Raw genomic sequence first — 17,324 nt, 5'->3', positions numbered from 1 at the left:
AGTATGATGCACTAATGTGTGTTTTCTTTTTCTCTATCTCTCTTTGCAGTATTTCACTGGCAGGCAACAATTATGGGACCGGTAAGTTGACATTTATTCTTCTGGGTGTAAGAACAACGGTATCCCCGCCCGGTAGACTTGTTGCCACCTGAGATGCGGTACAATATTGTCCCCAACTCCCCGAGTATCATCAACTGGCTGTGACGAGCGAAAGTCAACATACTTCCGATTTAGTATATGTGATTAATTTTCTGTTGTCGAACGAGACGAACGAATCGCGCAGATGGATGATATTATATTTAGCTTCGCTGATGTGAGCGCATCACCAGAAAACCACTTGTGACGGGGGTTTGGTGTTTTTTTGCTTGTGTGTTTCTCATTGTTTTTCATCTATTTGAATGTCGGGGCCGTTAACTTTCGCTTACGGTCGTTAAGGCAAGGCGGGCGCAACATCCCACCGCGGTTGAAACATTCGAACTTGACTTTAGAGGATGGCTCCATCTCTGAACGATCGCGTCAAATGCTGCGGCTTATAGTTTTTGCCAAAACGGCCAAATCCATTTTCAGAAGCGATTGAGGACTGTAGCAACGGTTCCTCTGAAGAGGTGACTGCCTTACATCACCTGTTTCGATTCTTTCCTGTCAAGCTTGTAGGTAGTTTAGTTTTGCTTGAGGGAGGGAGCTTGCCTCTCAGAAGGAAACGATAAAATATGCAGCATCCGCCATCCTCTCGAGATGATGGGGCTACCACTGTAATGAATTTCCTTGAAGGTCGCGTTTTGTCTGTTGTTTTCGGAAAAGCTTTGCTTAATTTCCGATTTGGCCATGCGCCAACCGGCGACGTTGAGGAACGAGTTTTTAATAGCACCCCTGTTTTTGTTGTTATGCAGCGGATCACGTAATGTAATGTCTTAACTGCAGACTAAGCGCAAGTTACCCGCTTTTGAAAGACGATATGAAAGTTGAATTGATTCTATAGGCTTCTTATCTTAAACACTGTTACCGATATTCGTTTAATAAATTTGTAAATAATTCAAACAAAATATAACTGTATCTACTGTTTGAAAAAAAAAGAAACTCTTTCGAGAACCGTTTTAAGATGAATATTTTTTCTGAGACGCGTGTCTGCTGTTCTACACTTCTACGTGCTTCTTCGAATAGCATACCCTGCCCTGTGTAGGTAGAGAGTAAGAACATTTGATAAGGAAAAGGCAAGCGCCGGCAGTCTACTAGTAGAGGGGTACAAGATCGATAAAAGAGTAAAGTGGTTACATACTACATAGTTTGCGAGTCTCCCCACAATTATACTAGAGAGCTTGAGCTGGAGCTTTCCATCGATACGCGTGTCGGTGGTCGACAAGTTTCGAATCACGCGCCGCCCGCCACCCGGTTCTCACCACACTACACAACAATGCCGACTACCATTTCACAATGGAGAGTGAGAAACGTGAATAATTAAAATATCACGACGTGTGTAACTGCTAAGCTGGGCAGAGAAGTAGGTCTGTGTCAGTATTGGTGTTTGATTGGTGAAGACCTCAATGCGATGACGATTCATCACATCACTGCTATCCACCTTTTGCTAGTTGTACCTGTACCCTATCGTGTTGGATTGAAATCCTTGTTTCTGTGTTGTTATCATCGAGGAATCTGACGGTAAATAAGTTATCTGATAATTATTGGGGCTCCATGAAGGCAGGAATGATGTGCTTGTGTGTTTTTTTCAACCATTGAAACACAATTGTCTTTCCAGTTATTCTTTTCTTAAAAAAAAAAAAAAATCAAAGATATAATTGCGTACATCAAACTTGGGCTTTTTATGAAGATATCTAATAAAGAACATCCGATTCTACAAACTTTCAAAAAAAAATCAATCAAGCTTTCTTTCATCGAAAGTTAAGCTTTTCTGTTTGCTTTCATGGGGGTTTAATTTCAAATGTTGCCAACAACTGTTGCGTAGTTGCATCTCATCCTTCTGATCCAAAGACGGACGAATATCGGTTATGGCAAACATTGAATAAAATAAAGTTGCCAAACTAAACCGCCCTTCCCCATTCTGATCCCAAGGTAAAGCCAACGACAAAAATGGGTCAACTCATGATTCTATAACAGCAGGCTAGCTCAGTCGACTATCGGCACTGGTTCCCTTACTGAAGCAGACTTATCGAAGTTATCAAACACGTGGACATGGGTAGAGCACTCAAATAAAAATAGGCTTTTAGATAGCCTTGAGGAAATGGAATTCACATTTTAACTATTTATTAGGGTAACATTTTTTAAGGACAGGTTTTGGGAGAGTTGACATGGTAAGTTGACGTTGACGAGGACAGCTCCTACCTTTTGAACCGGGTGATGGTATGATGATAGCCTTCTGGGAGATGACCGGCCACGTGGTAACCACGAGGTTGATGGGACCTTCCCGTTGTAGCTTGGGTTGGGCCTGGGCGATGTGAACCGGCTTGGGCAACAGCCGAGGAAACTAAGCTGTCCCCTACCGCTGCTTGTCCGGTGGTTAGTCTTCGGAAGTGGCTGTGCTGCTGTTTCTGGTGACCTGGTGACTTCGAGTTCCGCGGATGACGTTGCTCGCGGAAAACGGAAGGAACCCGCCTGACTATGGGGAACCTCACTCCAGCACCGGGGAAAAACTTCAATTTTACGACCGTCTTGGTCCGTGATCAAAACTAATCTCCCCTCGATCTTCCTCTTTTCTCGTCTTCTCCAGTGTTGCCAGCTCATCTGGTTTTTTTTAGCTACTCCGCCTTGTCGAACCGATCCATGCAGCACAAGGAAGGACAGGGATATTGGAGGTGGATTCTCTGGAGCTGTTACACTGCGAAAGGAGGGATAACTAAATTGCCTATCACTGGAACAACAAAAAACCCTTGTTACGTCCTTAAACACATCTGAGGTTTCCGACATCGATGTATCAATCAAAGCTGCCTGAAGAATCACGTCGCATGGAAGGCAATACTTGCGCTAATGCGTTACATGGTGTTGCTTATTGATAAATCTGCTTTATATTAATTTATGACCTCTTTTTTTACGACCCTAGGCTGACATCTACTTTAACGTCTTCGAACTCCCCTCGCAACGACTCAAGGTTGCCTCGTATCGGGAAATCAATTTCAAGATTCTAAGGTGCAAACTCTATCGTCGGCACTTAAGCGCCATGACTCGATTAGACAACCAGTAGGCACTTCCACTAACCGATACTTCCCGTTTAGACTGAAATGAATGAGCAGAACATCAGTGTCGGAGATTGCAAGCTTCAACGACTTTGGGTTTTCCGGTACGGGGTACACAACTTCCACTTCAACGACTACGAGTTTGATATATGATCCTTCAATTTAAGTGTCAACGACCGACATTTTCGATCATCGTCTGAAGTCTAAGAGTGTGACCTCCGGGTCACCAGCGAGCAAGAAGGCTTTCCGATTACCTCCCTCTATGCGATCGCGCGCGAAATTCAAGCATTTCTTATTTTATTTGGAGTCTTTGACCGTGAAGTCATACAGACTTAAAGTCTTAAAATTAAAAATTAACCTAAGTAACATACAATGTATCATTTTAAAATTAAGTTAAATCACGGATCGAACGTTTAAACATCGAATTTGATACGTTAAAGTCGAACAGGTGGGAAACTTCGTTGAAAGCATGACAGCATCGATGTGGTGGATGATTTTGGCCAAAACTCGTTCTGCTTATTGGTAGCCAGAGAAAATTTTGATTGCGTAGTTGTCGAGCTGTAGCGTGCAAATTCAGAGAATACAGCAGTTGCGGGCCATCAATAACGTTTGTTAAGATGTCGTACACGAAGATCCGTTGCAAGTACGTCCTCCTATTACTCAAAGACGTCAGTGACAGAAGACCACATCTCTCGGAATAAGGTGGTAAACGTACAGAATCTCGCCAGAGCAATCTTCGTAGTGCATAGCGAAGAAATTTTTTCTGGACCCTCTCTATCCTTTCGATGTGAACGGATTGGTAAGGTGCCCAAACAGGTGCAGCATATTCCAGTACACTTCGTACTAACGAGCAGAATACTGTTTTAAGAGCATAGGGGTCTTCTTTCTTCTCGACGATTGCAATGGACGTTACGTCGACTAGTCATCTTTACTTTTGGTAGCCCTCTTGATGTAGGATCGCGAAGTTCAATCCGTATCCGGTTCATCATTTGCTACCTTAAGATTGCCAATAAAATAGAATACTAATATATAAAATAAGTCTAGGTCTAACCTCTTCTTTCTACGACTCGAGGTCGTAGTATTTCTAACGAAGCTACTCGGATAATTCCCGGACGAAAAATTCAGCCTTTATCGATTTCACGTTGTCGGAGCCGAAATGTCGGCTTATCCGGATGGTAATCCCTGAAAATAAAGTATCTTCCATAACTATGAGATCCACTATGGAGAAGACCTTGTAGCATGCACTCGCAACCAGCCTTACATACTCTCTACGAACGACATGGATGATTCTCGTCGTCATCGGACCATCATCCTCGCACATCGTGTAGAGTCTCCGTGCTTCAATAAACCTATTCTGAAAGTATCCACCAACAGCGAAATACTCCTTTTCTACGAGATGTATTGCAGAGAAAATCCTGTAGACGACACTAACACACAAACCACACTACACTTAGATACTTCTTAATATTCTTGACCTCTCTCGACGCCGGGCGAGCCTCTCGAGTCGGTGTAGGATGTCGTCAAACATCCGAGTCGTAGCGTTCCAAGTCCCCAATGTGTGCCGTGACAGGCTAGGATAAGCTGCTCTCGATTTGGCACACAACGGGCAGGAAAATCCGCGGGCCAAAAATCCTAGGGTTGCCAACCAAGGGGGATAAAGAAGACCGGACAAAGGTCGGAGTAGACTGACCCCATCGACGGGGGGCTGTCGAGTAGAGTGCGTCCGACCCCACGGTTTGAAGTTACAAAGATAAGACAATATCTTCTGCGTAGCGGATGCCGTGGGTGCGCCGCGTTCGTGCGTAGGATGCTCCACCTTCGGGGAGTATCCGAGTAGAGCGGTTCTCAACGACAGAAACTGCGGGGATAAGACTTGACCTTCTCCGCAGTGGAAATCGTTGGGAAAGGGTCATTCCACGTTCAGGGAATACCCACGGGTAGAGTGGCTCTCGACGCCGGGTGAGCTATTCGAGTCGGAGTAGGATGACGTCTTCGTCGGGAATCATCCGAGTCGTTGCGTTAAGTGCCGCGCGTGTGCCGTGACAGGCGCGAGTCTAGGATAAGCTGCTCTCGATCTGGCACACGACGGGCAAGGTGGCAAACTTCGAACCCTGAAGATAAGGGGTCGGGCTTCGAGTCGTTAGAGGAGAGGTCAGGCCTCAAACCTTCAGGCGGAGAGGTTTGTGTGGTCAACCCCGAGTCTTTATGATAAGAGGTCGGGTCCCGAGTCGTAAGAGGAGGGATCAGGCCCCTTACCAACAAGAGGAGGGGTACAAGTGGTCACCTCGAGTCATTACGAGGAGAGGTCAGATTTCAAGTCGTTAGAGGAGAGATCGAGCCTTGAATCGTGCAGAGGAGAGGTAAACCTCGAGTCGATGCGAGGAGGGGTCGGATCTCAAGTCGTTAGAGGAGAGATCAGGCCTCAAGTCGCGAAGAGGAGAGGTTTGTGTGGGAATCTCGAATCATTGCGAGAAGATGTCGGTTCTCAAGTCGTTAGAGGAGAGTTCAGGCGTCAAGTCGTAAGGATGAGAGGTTTTGCTGAAAGTGGTCTCGTTAATGAGTATTGCCTTGGAGCGCATTAGCGCGAATCCTCCCACTATTGAAGCATAGTGTTCTAAACAGTTCGAGGTGGGAACCAGGTCTGCGGCCCCAGGTGGAGTTTAGGGAGTAGGGGGTATACACGGAGTATATCATGAGTCTTCCCATTCTACCCATGGACCCAAAGTAGCAAACTGGGGGGACGCGGTGGCTCGCCGTGCCTTGGAATACAATCCGTGAACCGGGATTTACCACCTGTGGTTACCAACTAAAAAAAAAAAAAAATATTCTTGACCTACCACGAATGTAACGTACCCACAAAATTGATTCAGATGCTCCCAGAGGTTATGGATATCTGCTACGAGCTCCAATTCCTTTTCCAGGCAGTCATAATCCGGATGAACCCATCACTTACTACATGCCAAATATTGATTTCCATCCGTTTGAGATTCACCTTACGTTCTCTGAACTTTGTCGCAGTTGCTGTCTTGGTCATCGAGACCTTACTTACGTGTTTTTTCACGTTGGACATGACCATATTGCTGTAGCAAGACATCATCCTCTAAAAAAACCTTGTTAAGTATGCTGCTTCAATTAGGTTGATGCTAAGGAGAGGCTGGCCACCAGCTTCTGTTGAGTTTCTACTGGTTACACTGTTGTTTTATGCAGGGTAGCTCCACCGCCGCGGAGTATCCGAGTAGAACGCGCTTCCTACGACGGAAGTTGTGAGGATAAGACTTTACCTTCTTCGCAGTCGAACTCTTGGAATACTTTCGAATAAAGTGACTTCACGTCGTCGGCGGTAAGTCAAACCAATAGGAGTCAAGTTCTGAAGTCAGTCTCGAACAGAGGCGCTCCGCACGATAGTCTCCACGACAACCAAGCGAGCCTCGAGTTACGAGTAAAGGTCGGACCTCGAGTCATCAGAGGAGAGGTCCTTAGTCTTGAATCGTAACAAGGGGCAGGGTATATATGCGGGAGTAGTACGAATAAACGAGTATTCCCGTAGAGCTCTTTGCGCGAGTATAGTCACCCATCACGGGTACAGCCTTCGTTGCAGGTCCGGATGGGAATTATGGCCAAAGGCCTGCCGTGCCTTGGAATGCAATCCGTAAAAGGATTTACCACCTGGGTGATCGACTAATAAAAAAAAGGTAGCTCCACCGTATCGAAGGATTACAAAGGCCACACTCGACAAAAATTCTGCTGCAACGAATCGTCGAATTGTTTGTCATGATGTGGAGTCATGTGGAAAACTGAAATAAAAAGTGGCATAAGTACCTATTCTTTTTTTAGAATTTTAGCCGCCGATCGTGGCCTAGAGGATAGTGCTCAAGTCTTCTAAGCCAGAGGTGATAGGATCGAATCTCGGTCACGGCACACATAGTACTCTTTCTGTGGGTTGGTGGTTTAGCATTTGTAAGATGCTAGCCATCATATCCTTGAAAAATGTACGAAAAATGTACGATTTAAGTTAATTAGATCTCTTCAAAGAAACATCAAGTTTCACTGAGTTCCTATATATGTGTGTTCGTTAAAAAAAAGAATATGTATGTCTTCTACTATGGGTAACGTTTCTTCATCAATGTTACGTACCCAATGTTAATATGATGATTTTTAACTATACTAAGTTGCTATACAAAACCCTGAGTTGTTTCTATCTTACAACTTTCAAATATACTACCACATATAAATGCTTATAAATTATTCACTTCTAATGTTATCATCTAGCTGGTTTTATGATCTCAGTGTTTTAACGCATCAATTCGATTAGTATTTGATCTATCGCCTACGGTAGTTGCTCCGTTCCCATTTACAACGTGTCCGAAGTGAAATAACTAGTCACGGAACAGCGAAACGGTTTTCTGCTAGCAGCTACTGTGCTACTGCTAGGTATGCTTCCTCATTCTTATAACGAGATGCCCAAAATAAACTTCTCTCGAGACAGATACGTGTGTTTATCTCGTGAGGATGGTGACGTTAAGTTTTGCTTTTGGTTGGGCGTAACTCGGCGAAGGTGTACCGGTACCGGTACCGGTAGACTGCTCCTCTTAGCAACTCCTATGCAGCTTCTGGTGAAGTTGCATAGAAAAATTTATTTCGTTATGGCATGGAACATTTTAGACGTCACATTACATCAGTCACTATTTCAGTATTTTGACGTTCATCTACTATGGCTTATCTATCGATCAGTGGTTCATGCTAGTATAATTTTATTTTAAAACCGCGAACCAAAACGAAAACCATATGTTGACCTTCGCTCGTTACTTTATTTATTTATTTATAGCTCGGGCGTAACTTATGCAGCATACATACTAATTACCATTTCTTATCTTTACTTTTCATGAATCTTTTTATTGTGGATGCGTTACGTGCGAATACGACATACAATGGATTATCATGCTGCCCGGTGCTCTTTGATGCGTTAACCCAATTGCAGCCAGACAGTCCGTACCAAGGAGGTGTATTTTTTCTAACCATACATTTCCCAACAGATTACCCATTCAAACCACCCAAAGTGGCTTTTACAACACGCATATATCACCCCAACATCAACAGTAATGGTTCGATTTGCCTCGACATTTTACGATCTCAATGGTCACCCGCATTAACTATATCGAAAGGTAAGCATTGTCTGCCAATACGATTTTTAAAGTTTATTTATACATTTTTTCTTTTTTAGTGTTGTTATCTATTTGCTCTCTGCTATGTGATCCTAATCCAGACGATCCCCTCGTACCAGAGATTGCTAGAATATACAAAACGGACCGAGAAAAATACAATGAGCTTGCGCGGGAGTGGACACGAAAGTATGCTATGTGATGCGTTCCAGAATATAACCTAGAAAACCACAAAAACAACAACAACAAAAACAACCAGAGAACCAATAGTAACCACAACAAAAACAGAATGCAACACCCAATTGTATCAGAATTGCTACTCGTACTACTCCTTCTACTGCTGTTCCAAACTCCGCCGCCGTCACAACAACCCATCCGTCGTGAGCTGATGACTGAAAGTGAACAACTGCTACCGATAGGCGACGACGACGACATCGGAAAGGAAGCTGGTGGTGGCCCCATCATCACCGACTACTTGATGCAGCCCGGTAATCCTGGTGGTTACGGCTGCTTCGTTGATGGCGACCCTGGTGGTGGCGGAAGTGGCAATATTATGATGATTCTTCTCCCCTCTTCTACCAGCAAAATTCAGATCAAATTACACCGCCAAATTCCTTTCCCATGTCCTCGTCGTCGTCGTCGTCGTCCTGGTCGTACTCTTCTTATTCTTCGTGATTTGCATCATCGTCGTCAGTGGCTAGAAGGGCGATCGTATCGAAGTTATTGAGCAAAAAAAAACAGCTAAATTAATAATGCAAATACGATACGTTTAAAACATTATTTATTACTGCATACCAACAGAAAAACCGAAATGTCACATAAACACGATTATCAGCTGGATAACAACAAGATAGGCAAAATTGAGCATTACCTTCATGAACCATAGCTGCAGATAAAGAAGCTGAAAAACAAAACAAAAAAGTAAATAAATCTATTGATTACTCGTAAAACCAATAGCTTCCGAGGTAGTTTCTTTGAGCGTTAGATGCTTTTTTCAGATTACTGTCCTTGTTGTCTTGGGGAATTTTCTATATCAAATATTAGTTGTTGGCTTCCCGTATCAGTGCTCTTCCCATGCAGGTTCTAGGTCAGTCCTCGGAATTTGATATCCTAGGATTCTTAATAATTTTGTATTTTATCAACTCGCAGGTAACCATTCTGGGCACAATATCACTCACGCTTTTTATTTTCGTTTGTTTCCTAGTTCTAGTGATTTGGTCAGTTTACAATTTCAAAAACTTTCTTGTTTGACTTTTATCGAAGACAAGGCAAAATTATTCAAAATAAAACCAAATACCTACCAAACATTCAAATTCAAGATTTAGAGACGAACCAGCCCGAGGCTGAAAGTCTCTATAATAAAGATAAAAAAAAATCAAATTCAAAATTTGGAATAGAACAGTTTCTTGAATTATACAACTTCCTTCGAGTTTCAAAGAGGACATATCATTAAAAATATATAGCCCGGCCCTAATTCTGCGCATTTGCCAAACAGAAATATTTCAAGATTTAAAGAATAAAATTTCCATAAAACAAACAGAATCTCTTCAGTTACTATTTATCTTCAATTTGGCTCCATTTATTTTGAAATTGGATGTATTGTTAGCGAAATATTCACTCATTCTGAACACGACTGCTAACAATTTTTTAGAAAAAACGGTTTTTCAAAACAAAACAATGGTTGAACAAAGGCGCAGAATTTGACATCATCTGTTTACTTATGTTCCTAATGTGCAGACTGAATTGACTGAAATTTCTAATGAGTTTAAGGAAGCTTAAGTATCAGAAAGCGTTTGAGAATTTCTGAGAAATCCCTTCTAAGGCTCGATGTTTGTCGACGAGATCAAAATCTCGATTAGCGTTGCCTATTGTGTTCCCGAATATAAAATCTCATCGTTCAGTCCCAATCGTGCAGACGAGACCGAAATTTGAAAGGATTTCCGGCGGGGCCACAGAATTGCCCCAGATGGGGAAACTACGCGCTGCTTCTCTCTGCGCACTCGCTGACTGACAGTGGTCCGGGAAGCAACGGGTAGTTCCCCCAGCTGAGGTGGTTCTGTGGCCGGCCGGAACTGCAAGCCGGAAATTTTTGCAAGTTCCGGCGAAGAACAATCATTGAACAAATTTCTTGTGGTCAAGCAAGTGTATGAAAAGGTGTCAGAAAAGATTCAAAGTTTCATGACTTGAATTGGTCCCTGTTCACAGTTCGCAATTCTTAGCTGGGTCTAAAACATGGTTTTAACATCTTTTAATTTAATTGGATATTTGTCTTACCAGTACGGAATGGAACATGGAGTATTTAGGTGCGCAGGATTAGGATCAAATAGAAGATTGTGGGCAGAATAAGGATCACAGAATTATATTCGCAAATGTAGCAATCAATTCATATTTTTGCTAAAAAACGGAGCTCTCATTATTGTTGCCGTTAAGTTTGGTAGTTGGCCCAATTGAACACGAAATTTTCAGGTAATTTATTGTAAGATAAATTTTCTATAACCTTTCTATAGCCGTTCACGGTGCTTAAACTTTTAAACTTTAAGGGCTGTCGTAGGTATTGAATGTCTTACCTGTTCGAGACCAATTGTACACCGTGTGTGCAATGGAATTTTTGTACCTTTGGCAGAACAATCATTCATTAGGTGGTATGAATAAGAAAAAAGCAACTGCTTCGATAGCTTTTACTAAGCTCGAACTTTAGAATGGAAAAATTTTAAAGCATTTTCTCAATTAGCTATGAAAAAGCAGAGTAGAACATTTACTTTCAACCAGCTCCGGATTAAAAATATGCATGCCATTCGAAGTATTTGACTCACAAAACTGCTCGAAAATAGCAAAAGCAATAACTAGAGCTTTATTCATATCAGCCATTGAGAGTTTACTATTGCTCGGAAAATAATATTCTTATATCAATGAAATCCGCAAATGTTAGGCAAAATGTGTTGAGAAATGGTTTTGATGAAAATCAAACGGCATAAAAGTTATCTAAGAGTAAATTACTATGAGTTCGAATGTCGTGGAAAGGCCTCCGTCTCGAATGGGAAGTCTAGTTCACACTAGGCGGATACTTACAACATCATTTCAGTTACTACAACGAGTCGCTGATCTCTCATACTGTTCGATAGATTTTAGAGATGTTTCAGGACTCCCGAATAATGTAAGAGAGACCTTGCGACTTGTAGCAACCGAAGTGCGGCACTAGACTGGGTTCTTTTTTTAACATCCACCAGATGCTACCGCTCTTTTTTCTTAAGTTCAGTTATGAACAGCTTGTCAAACCTAGAGGCTATATGTGGTTTTTCATTTTTATCCAAAATATGCCTAATCTATAATTCAAGAAGCGAAAAATATCGGGGAAGAAGTCTGTGGGATTCAAATTTAATGACTTCAGAGTAATATATCAGAAGCCACTTTTTATCCGAAAATGTATGCCCTGGAAATTTGAAAATTGATCAGATGGGATTTACAATAAACAATCCGAGATCACTTCTGACAGTCAAGTTGAATTCGCTTCACCTTACAAGAGGATAAAACATACTTATTTTTTTGGCTTTGTTATGAGCATTTTTAGGCTTATGAGACGATAAGCTAAAAACAAATTGTTTTGAACAGTAATACGGAATATAAATTACTAGGCGATCAATTGAAAAAATACCTTATAACGATTGTTAGCCCCAGATATAAAAAAAGTCATTAGAATCGCAAGTGGAATACCTTTTTTATACACCAACTCTCTAGTTGTGCTTCTGTAATCACAATATTTAAGAGAAATAATAAAGAAGTTTCGGCCAGGAAATGCTCCTAGTAAGGTGGTCTAACGCTTTGGTTGAAAACAGATTTCAAACTCAGGATAACCTTTTCATTCAACCTTAGAAATCTGCGAAGACTTGTGAAACAAATGACAGGTTTTTTAGTAGAAGTCTAGAATTGAACCAACCAGAGTCTGAAAGGATTTGTAATAAAAATATTGTTTTCATTCCAGAACAGTTTTTGGCGCAAATTATGTAAGTATGTTTAACAAAGGGAGAGGAACACGTTATCTGGGCTAAAACAGAAAAAAAATGAATAGGGCGGCATCCATTAATTACGTAACGCAAAATTTGCACTTTTTTGACCCCCTCCCCCCCGTATGTCACAAATCGTAACGCTTCGACGTACCCCCCTATGAAAATTACGTAACGCTGATAATAAACCCCCCCCCCCCCCCCACTCATCTTCTCATGTTTTTATATACTGATTTTCGAAGGTAAACGTAGATTTTAACATACATTTTTTTTAACGTTCTTCAAATCGGAAATAATATTTATCCAAATAGCTTCATAGTACTCATTGATGATAACTCTCTTTAAAAAAAAATAATTGTCTTATTACGAGTTGCTCTGTGCTTGTAAATTGATCATCTACCTTGTTTAATTTATTTTGTTCAAGGAGCATAACATTTGATGCCAAATATACTCCATTGAGTTCCTAATATTCGTAGCAATAATCAAAATTGCATTTTTTAAATCAGGCATGTCAAACTCGTTTAGGTGTGCGGGCCGCATTAAAAATTTTCTATGACGTAGAGGGCCGCAGACAAAATCTGTTAAATCGATACATTCAGTTTTAGTTTTATTTGCAGTAATATTTTACATAGAAATCAGTGGTTTTTTTCTGACAATTTAAGACGGGGCTACGCGGGCCGCATTGACCTAGGCCGCGGGCCGCATGCGGCCCGCAAACCCCCAGTTTGACATGCCTGTTTTAAATCAATTGAGAAAAAAATTTAATATTTCCGTCTTAAGGTTGAATTGAGTTCTTAGGGGTAAATGTACCTGATATTCAGTTTTCCAACGATTATTTCACGGATATTCAATACACATTTTTAGGAGTCTATCTCAGAATCTTTGAAGTGGAAAGGTTAAAACCAGTTTCAATCGACTTACGAATTTTAAACTGATTTTGGTTTACATATTCTGCAAAAATTGCATGTCATAAAAATACCTGCGATTAAACTGAAAATTTTAAGTAAAAAATCGTTACGTAACGATGAACTTACCTCCCCCCCTCCCCTATGTCACAATTCGTAACGCTCGAGCTTACTCCCTCCCCACCATAGGAGCGTTACGTAATTTATGGATGCCCCCTAGAGGAAATGTTTCTTTATCTTTACTTCTGTCGTTTCTGGGAAATTTGAGTTGTTGTTTGATTTTGTTCTCCTGGCTGTAAATTTTAACCGATTTCATGATATTTTATTCATTGTGTAGGTAATTTATTTTAATAACTCAACATTAAAAAAAAAAAGAGGTAAAAGGTCCGAAAAATTAATTCTATTTTTGAAACACTCATAACTTCTGACAGTTTTTCTGTATTTAAGTGTTTCACTGATGTTTGAAATTGTCAAGAATCCATCCATCCAGCAATGTATAGATATGTTGGGGTCCAATGAAAGTTTTTACCGCTATCTCAGATCTTACGGTAGAAAAAAATCTTACTTAAAAAAAACGACATCCATCTTTGGCTTTGCTTAGCTGTATTTCATTTCCCAATGAACCGATTTTCAAAACTCAAATTTTAATTTTTTGTCGTTAATGTGATCATTATTTTCATAGAACATACTTGGTCTGTCAAAATTCCCAGTTCTTCAAAATATTGGAATGATGATAAAGATGTTTGAAATGTGCGCTTCGGGTCATATTGACCCGAACAGCTTTGGTGGGTTAAGCCTTATTACACTAATCGTCAAAAATCAATGTTTGCTTTGGGTTTCCAGGTTGAACAAACATGTTTTTCTTGGAAGTTGAATAACAATTCTTTTGTAAGATTAATTGGAAGAGGGTTGAAAGGCAGGGTGGGGGTGAAGCCTCGTATGGTCCTTTAATAGGATAGCATACTTCTACTCCCTTGAACTAGTGTCTTCAATATTTTACATATTTATTTTGTTGAGTGCGGAAACTAATCTTTTTTTAAATTTTCTTTTCATAATATCATTCACCTCATCGGCACTGAGCTCGCATGATGACCAGAACTACCCCAACAAGAGAGAACTACACATGAGACAGTAGTGGCGAACATTGCTGGAGGAGTCTTTCTACAAACCGGTAAGATACCCACAGATTTAGTTTGTATGAAAAATATGTTTTTTTAACCCTCATCCGTCCCAGCAATTTTTACCCGTTACTGTCCCTGGAGTGTTAATTTGACACTCCTGCCAAAAACCAATATCTCTCTCTTGTTTCTCAACCGATTTTTACAAAATTTATAGTTTTGGAAACTTCGTAATGTAACTCAAATATGTTTCTCAGACATCATTCAACATTTCAGTTTTCCGTTATTTATTCAAAATCTAAGAAAATAATCTTAAAAAAATATGCTTCGAAAATAAGACTGTAGATCAGCTATGGGATGCTCGAAAAAAATTCAAAATAGTGTCAAAAAACCTGAAGTTAAAAGCTATGCGTTGCACATAAGGATATTTTTTTTGATTTTTTTTTTAAAGATCATGACCACAAAAAATGTGGAAAACTGGTGTAAAAATCGTATATTGTTTAAGTCACACCAGATAAACATTGAAAAGAGGATTTAAAAGATGACGTAATTTGGCTCATTTTTGCATTTTTAGATTGTCAGAATACGAAACACAGAATTTTTGACGAATTTTCAAAAGTTGCTGTATTTCAGACTTTTTGTTTTTTTACTATTTTATTTATTTATTTATTTTTTTTTAATTTTCGTAGTATTCCGTCTCACGACTTGATGAACATAATTCATAAAATTAACTCGGTCCACGGCAATCGTTCTCCAATGTTTCGGTCATCCCACATTCGCTACAACACGTTCCACTTGGTCTTACCACCTCGCTCGTTGCGCCCATGCTCGTCTCGTTCCTACCGGGTTCATAGCGAACACCTGTTTTGCAGGACAGTCGTCCGATATTCTCGCAACATGCCCTGTCCAGCCTATCCTCCATCACTTTTTGTATACTGGGTTCGCCGTAGAATCGAGCGAGCTCGTGGTTCATCCTTAGCCTCCACAGGCCGTTCTCCTACACGTCGCCAAAGATGGTTCTTAATACTCGTCGCTTGAATACTCAGAGTGTACGTAGGTCCTTCTCGAGCAATATCCATGTCTCGTGCCCGTATAGAACAATCGGTCTAATGATTGTCATATACAGTTTACACTTCGTGCGAGGGCTAAATAAGTCTTCTGAGTTCTTTCTTAGCCTCGAGTGAGACCGGTCGCTTTTTTCGTCGGTCCTCGTAAGACAAAGGCTTATTGTTTTCGAATTTGAACAGTGTAAAGCGGTAGCGGTGCGATGAGCCCATAGCCGGGTGAACCCCCAGATAGGACAATACCAGCATGGATGGACCCACAAAACTGGCATGGACGTCTTTATTACGTGATTCTGAAAGCAGCTGATGGTCACAAACTTCCGCAGAATCCGTTCATGATAGGCAGGTCAGTAGGAAAAGTTGGGAAATCGAAGGGTTTATCGAGAAAAAAACACGACTGGTACGTGATCAAAACCCGAAGTAAAGACCAGATCAGAGAACTTTCTAAGTTAACATGTCTGTCCGATGGCACACCAATTGTGATTGCACGCCATCCCACTCTTAACAAACGGAAATGTGTTGCCAAGAAGCTATCAATGGATGAAAAAGATTTGCTCACTGAACTGTCGCCCCAAAAAGTGATCGAGGTGCGGAGAATCACAAAAAAAAACCGGAGTTAATCCATTTTGGATTTCTCCGAGTGTGAACCCGACTATACTCTACCCGTTGCGCCTGTTATGTAGGAATTGCCTCCAATACGGACATACGAAGCAAAAATGCATCAGCCCCCTTTCGTGCAGCAAATGCAACTCCAATAAGCATGACAGCCAGAACTGTAAAAATGATCCGTATTGTGGGAACTGCAAAATTGAAGGTCATTCGCCCATAAACAGATCGTGCCCGACTTGGTTAGCCGAAACAGCCGCCTTGAAAATTACCACCGAATAGAATATTCCGATAACAGTCCCAAGGAAAATGATCCAACAAAAGAACAGTACATCAACCACATTCGCCAGCATTCTAAGAACGACGGACCAGCACCAACCGAAAACGATGAACAATAGCAAACCTCAACTACCAGCCCAGACTCAACAGAAGGAAGCAATTCAACAACAGCAGCAGCCAATTCAACAGAAGCGAACCAACCAAACCACTACACACCTTAAACCAGCATGCCTCCCTCGGAAACGGATAACCCCTCAACCCTCTCCAGCGCAATCGTCGGACGAGACCGAAGAAGTACGTCGCGAAAAAGCAAATGGATCCCCCAGCCAAATGGAACAGATAAAATCGAATCCTCTAAAACCTCCTCAACGCCCTTCCCCCTCCCCTAACCCCTTCCAACCCTCCCCTAGTATTAAGACAAATGACCCTCGGCCAGTGAAAACTTTTATTAAAAAGTAATTAGGCCTTAATAATTATTTTATTTATTTACATAGTATTCCGTCTCACACATAACTTGACGAACATAATTCCTAAAAAATTCACTCGGTCCATGGCAACCGTTCTCCAATTCCTCGGGCACCCCACGTTCGCCAGATCACGCTCCACTTGGTCTAACCACCTCGCTCGTTGCGCCCCCGCTCGTCTTGTTCTTACCGGATTCGTAGCGAACACCTGTTTTGCAGGACAGTCGTCCGGCATTCTCGCAACATGTCCCGCCCAGCGTATCCGGCCAGCTTTCACCACCTTCTGGATACTGGGTCTCCTCGAGCAATATCCATGTCTCGTACCCGTAGAGAACAACCGGTCTAATGAGCGTCATATATAGGTTACACTTCGTGCGAGGGCTAAGTCTTCTCGACCGCAGTTGCTTGTGGAGTCCATAGTAGGCACGACTTCCGCCTCCGGATCTCACGGCTGGTGTCATTGTCTGCGGTCACCAGTGAGCCGAGATAAACAAAGTCTTCGACTATCTCCAGCTCGTCGCCGTCGATCGTGACCTTGTTATT

The 17,324-nt window shown here is 41.6% G+C and overlaps 1 protein-coding gene across 1 annotated transcript; it reads left to right on the top strand.

Annotated features, from left to right (window-relative positions):
* Positions 1–49: 49 nt before the first annotated feature.
* Positions 50–9,298, top strand: LOC129760374 (ubiquitin-conjugating enzyme E2-17 kDa; the record flags this gene model as incomplete). Its single annotated transcript, XM_055758024.1, has 3 exons — positions 50–81; positions 8,164–8,347; positions 8,407–9,298. Coding segments are annotated over 3 exons (356 nt in total), but the record flags the coding sequence as incomplete, so codon positions are not given.
* Between the last annotated feature and the right edge of the window lie 8,026 nt (positions 9,299–17,324).

Source organism: Uranotaenia lowii, unplaced genomic scaffold (assembly GCF_029784155.1).
Source record: "Uranotaenia lowii strain MFRU-FL unplaced genomic scaffold, ASM2978415v1 HiC_scaffold_591, whole genome shotgun sequence".
NCBI classification, from domain to species: domain Eukaryota; kingdom Metazoa; phylum Arthropoda; class Insecta; order Diptera; family Culicidae; genus Uranotaenia; species Uranotaenia lowii.
Note: the sequence above shows the minus strand (reverse complement) of the source record. Positions and strands in the feature narration are given on the sequence as shown.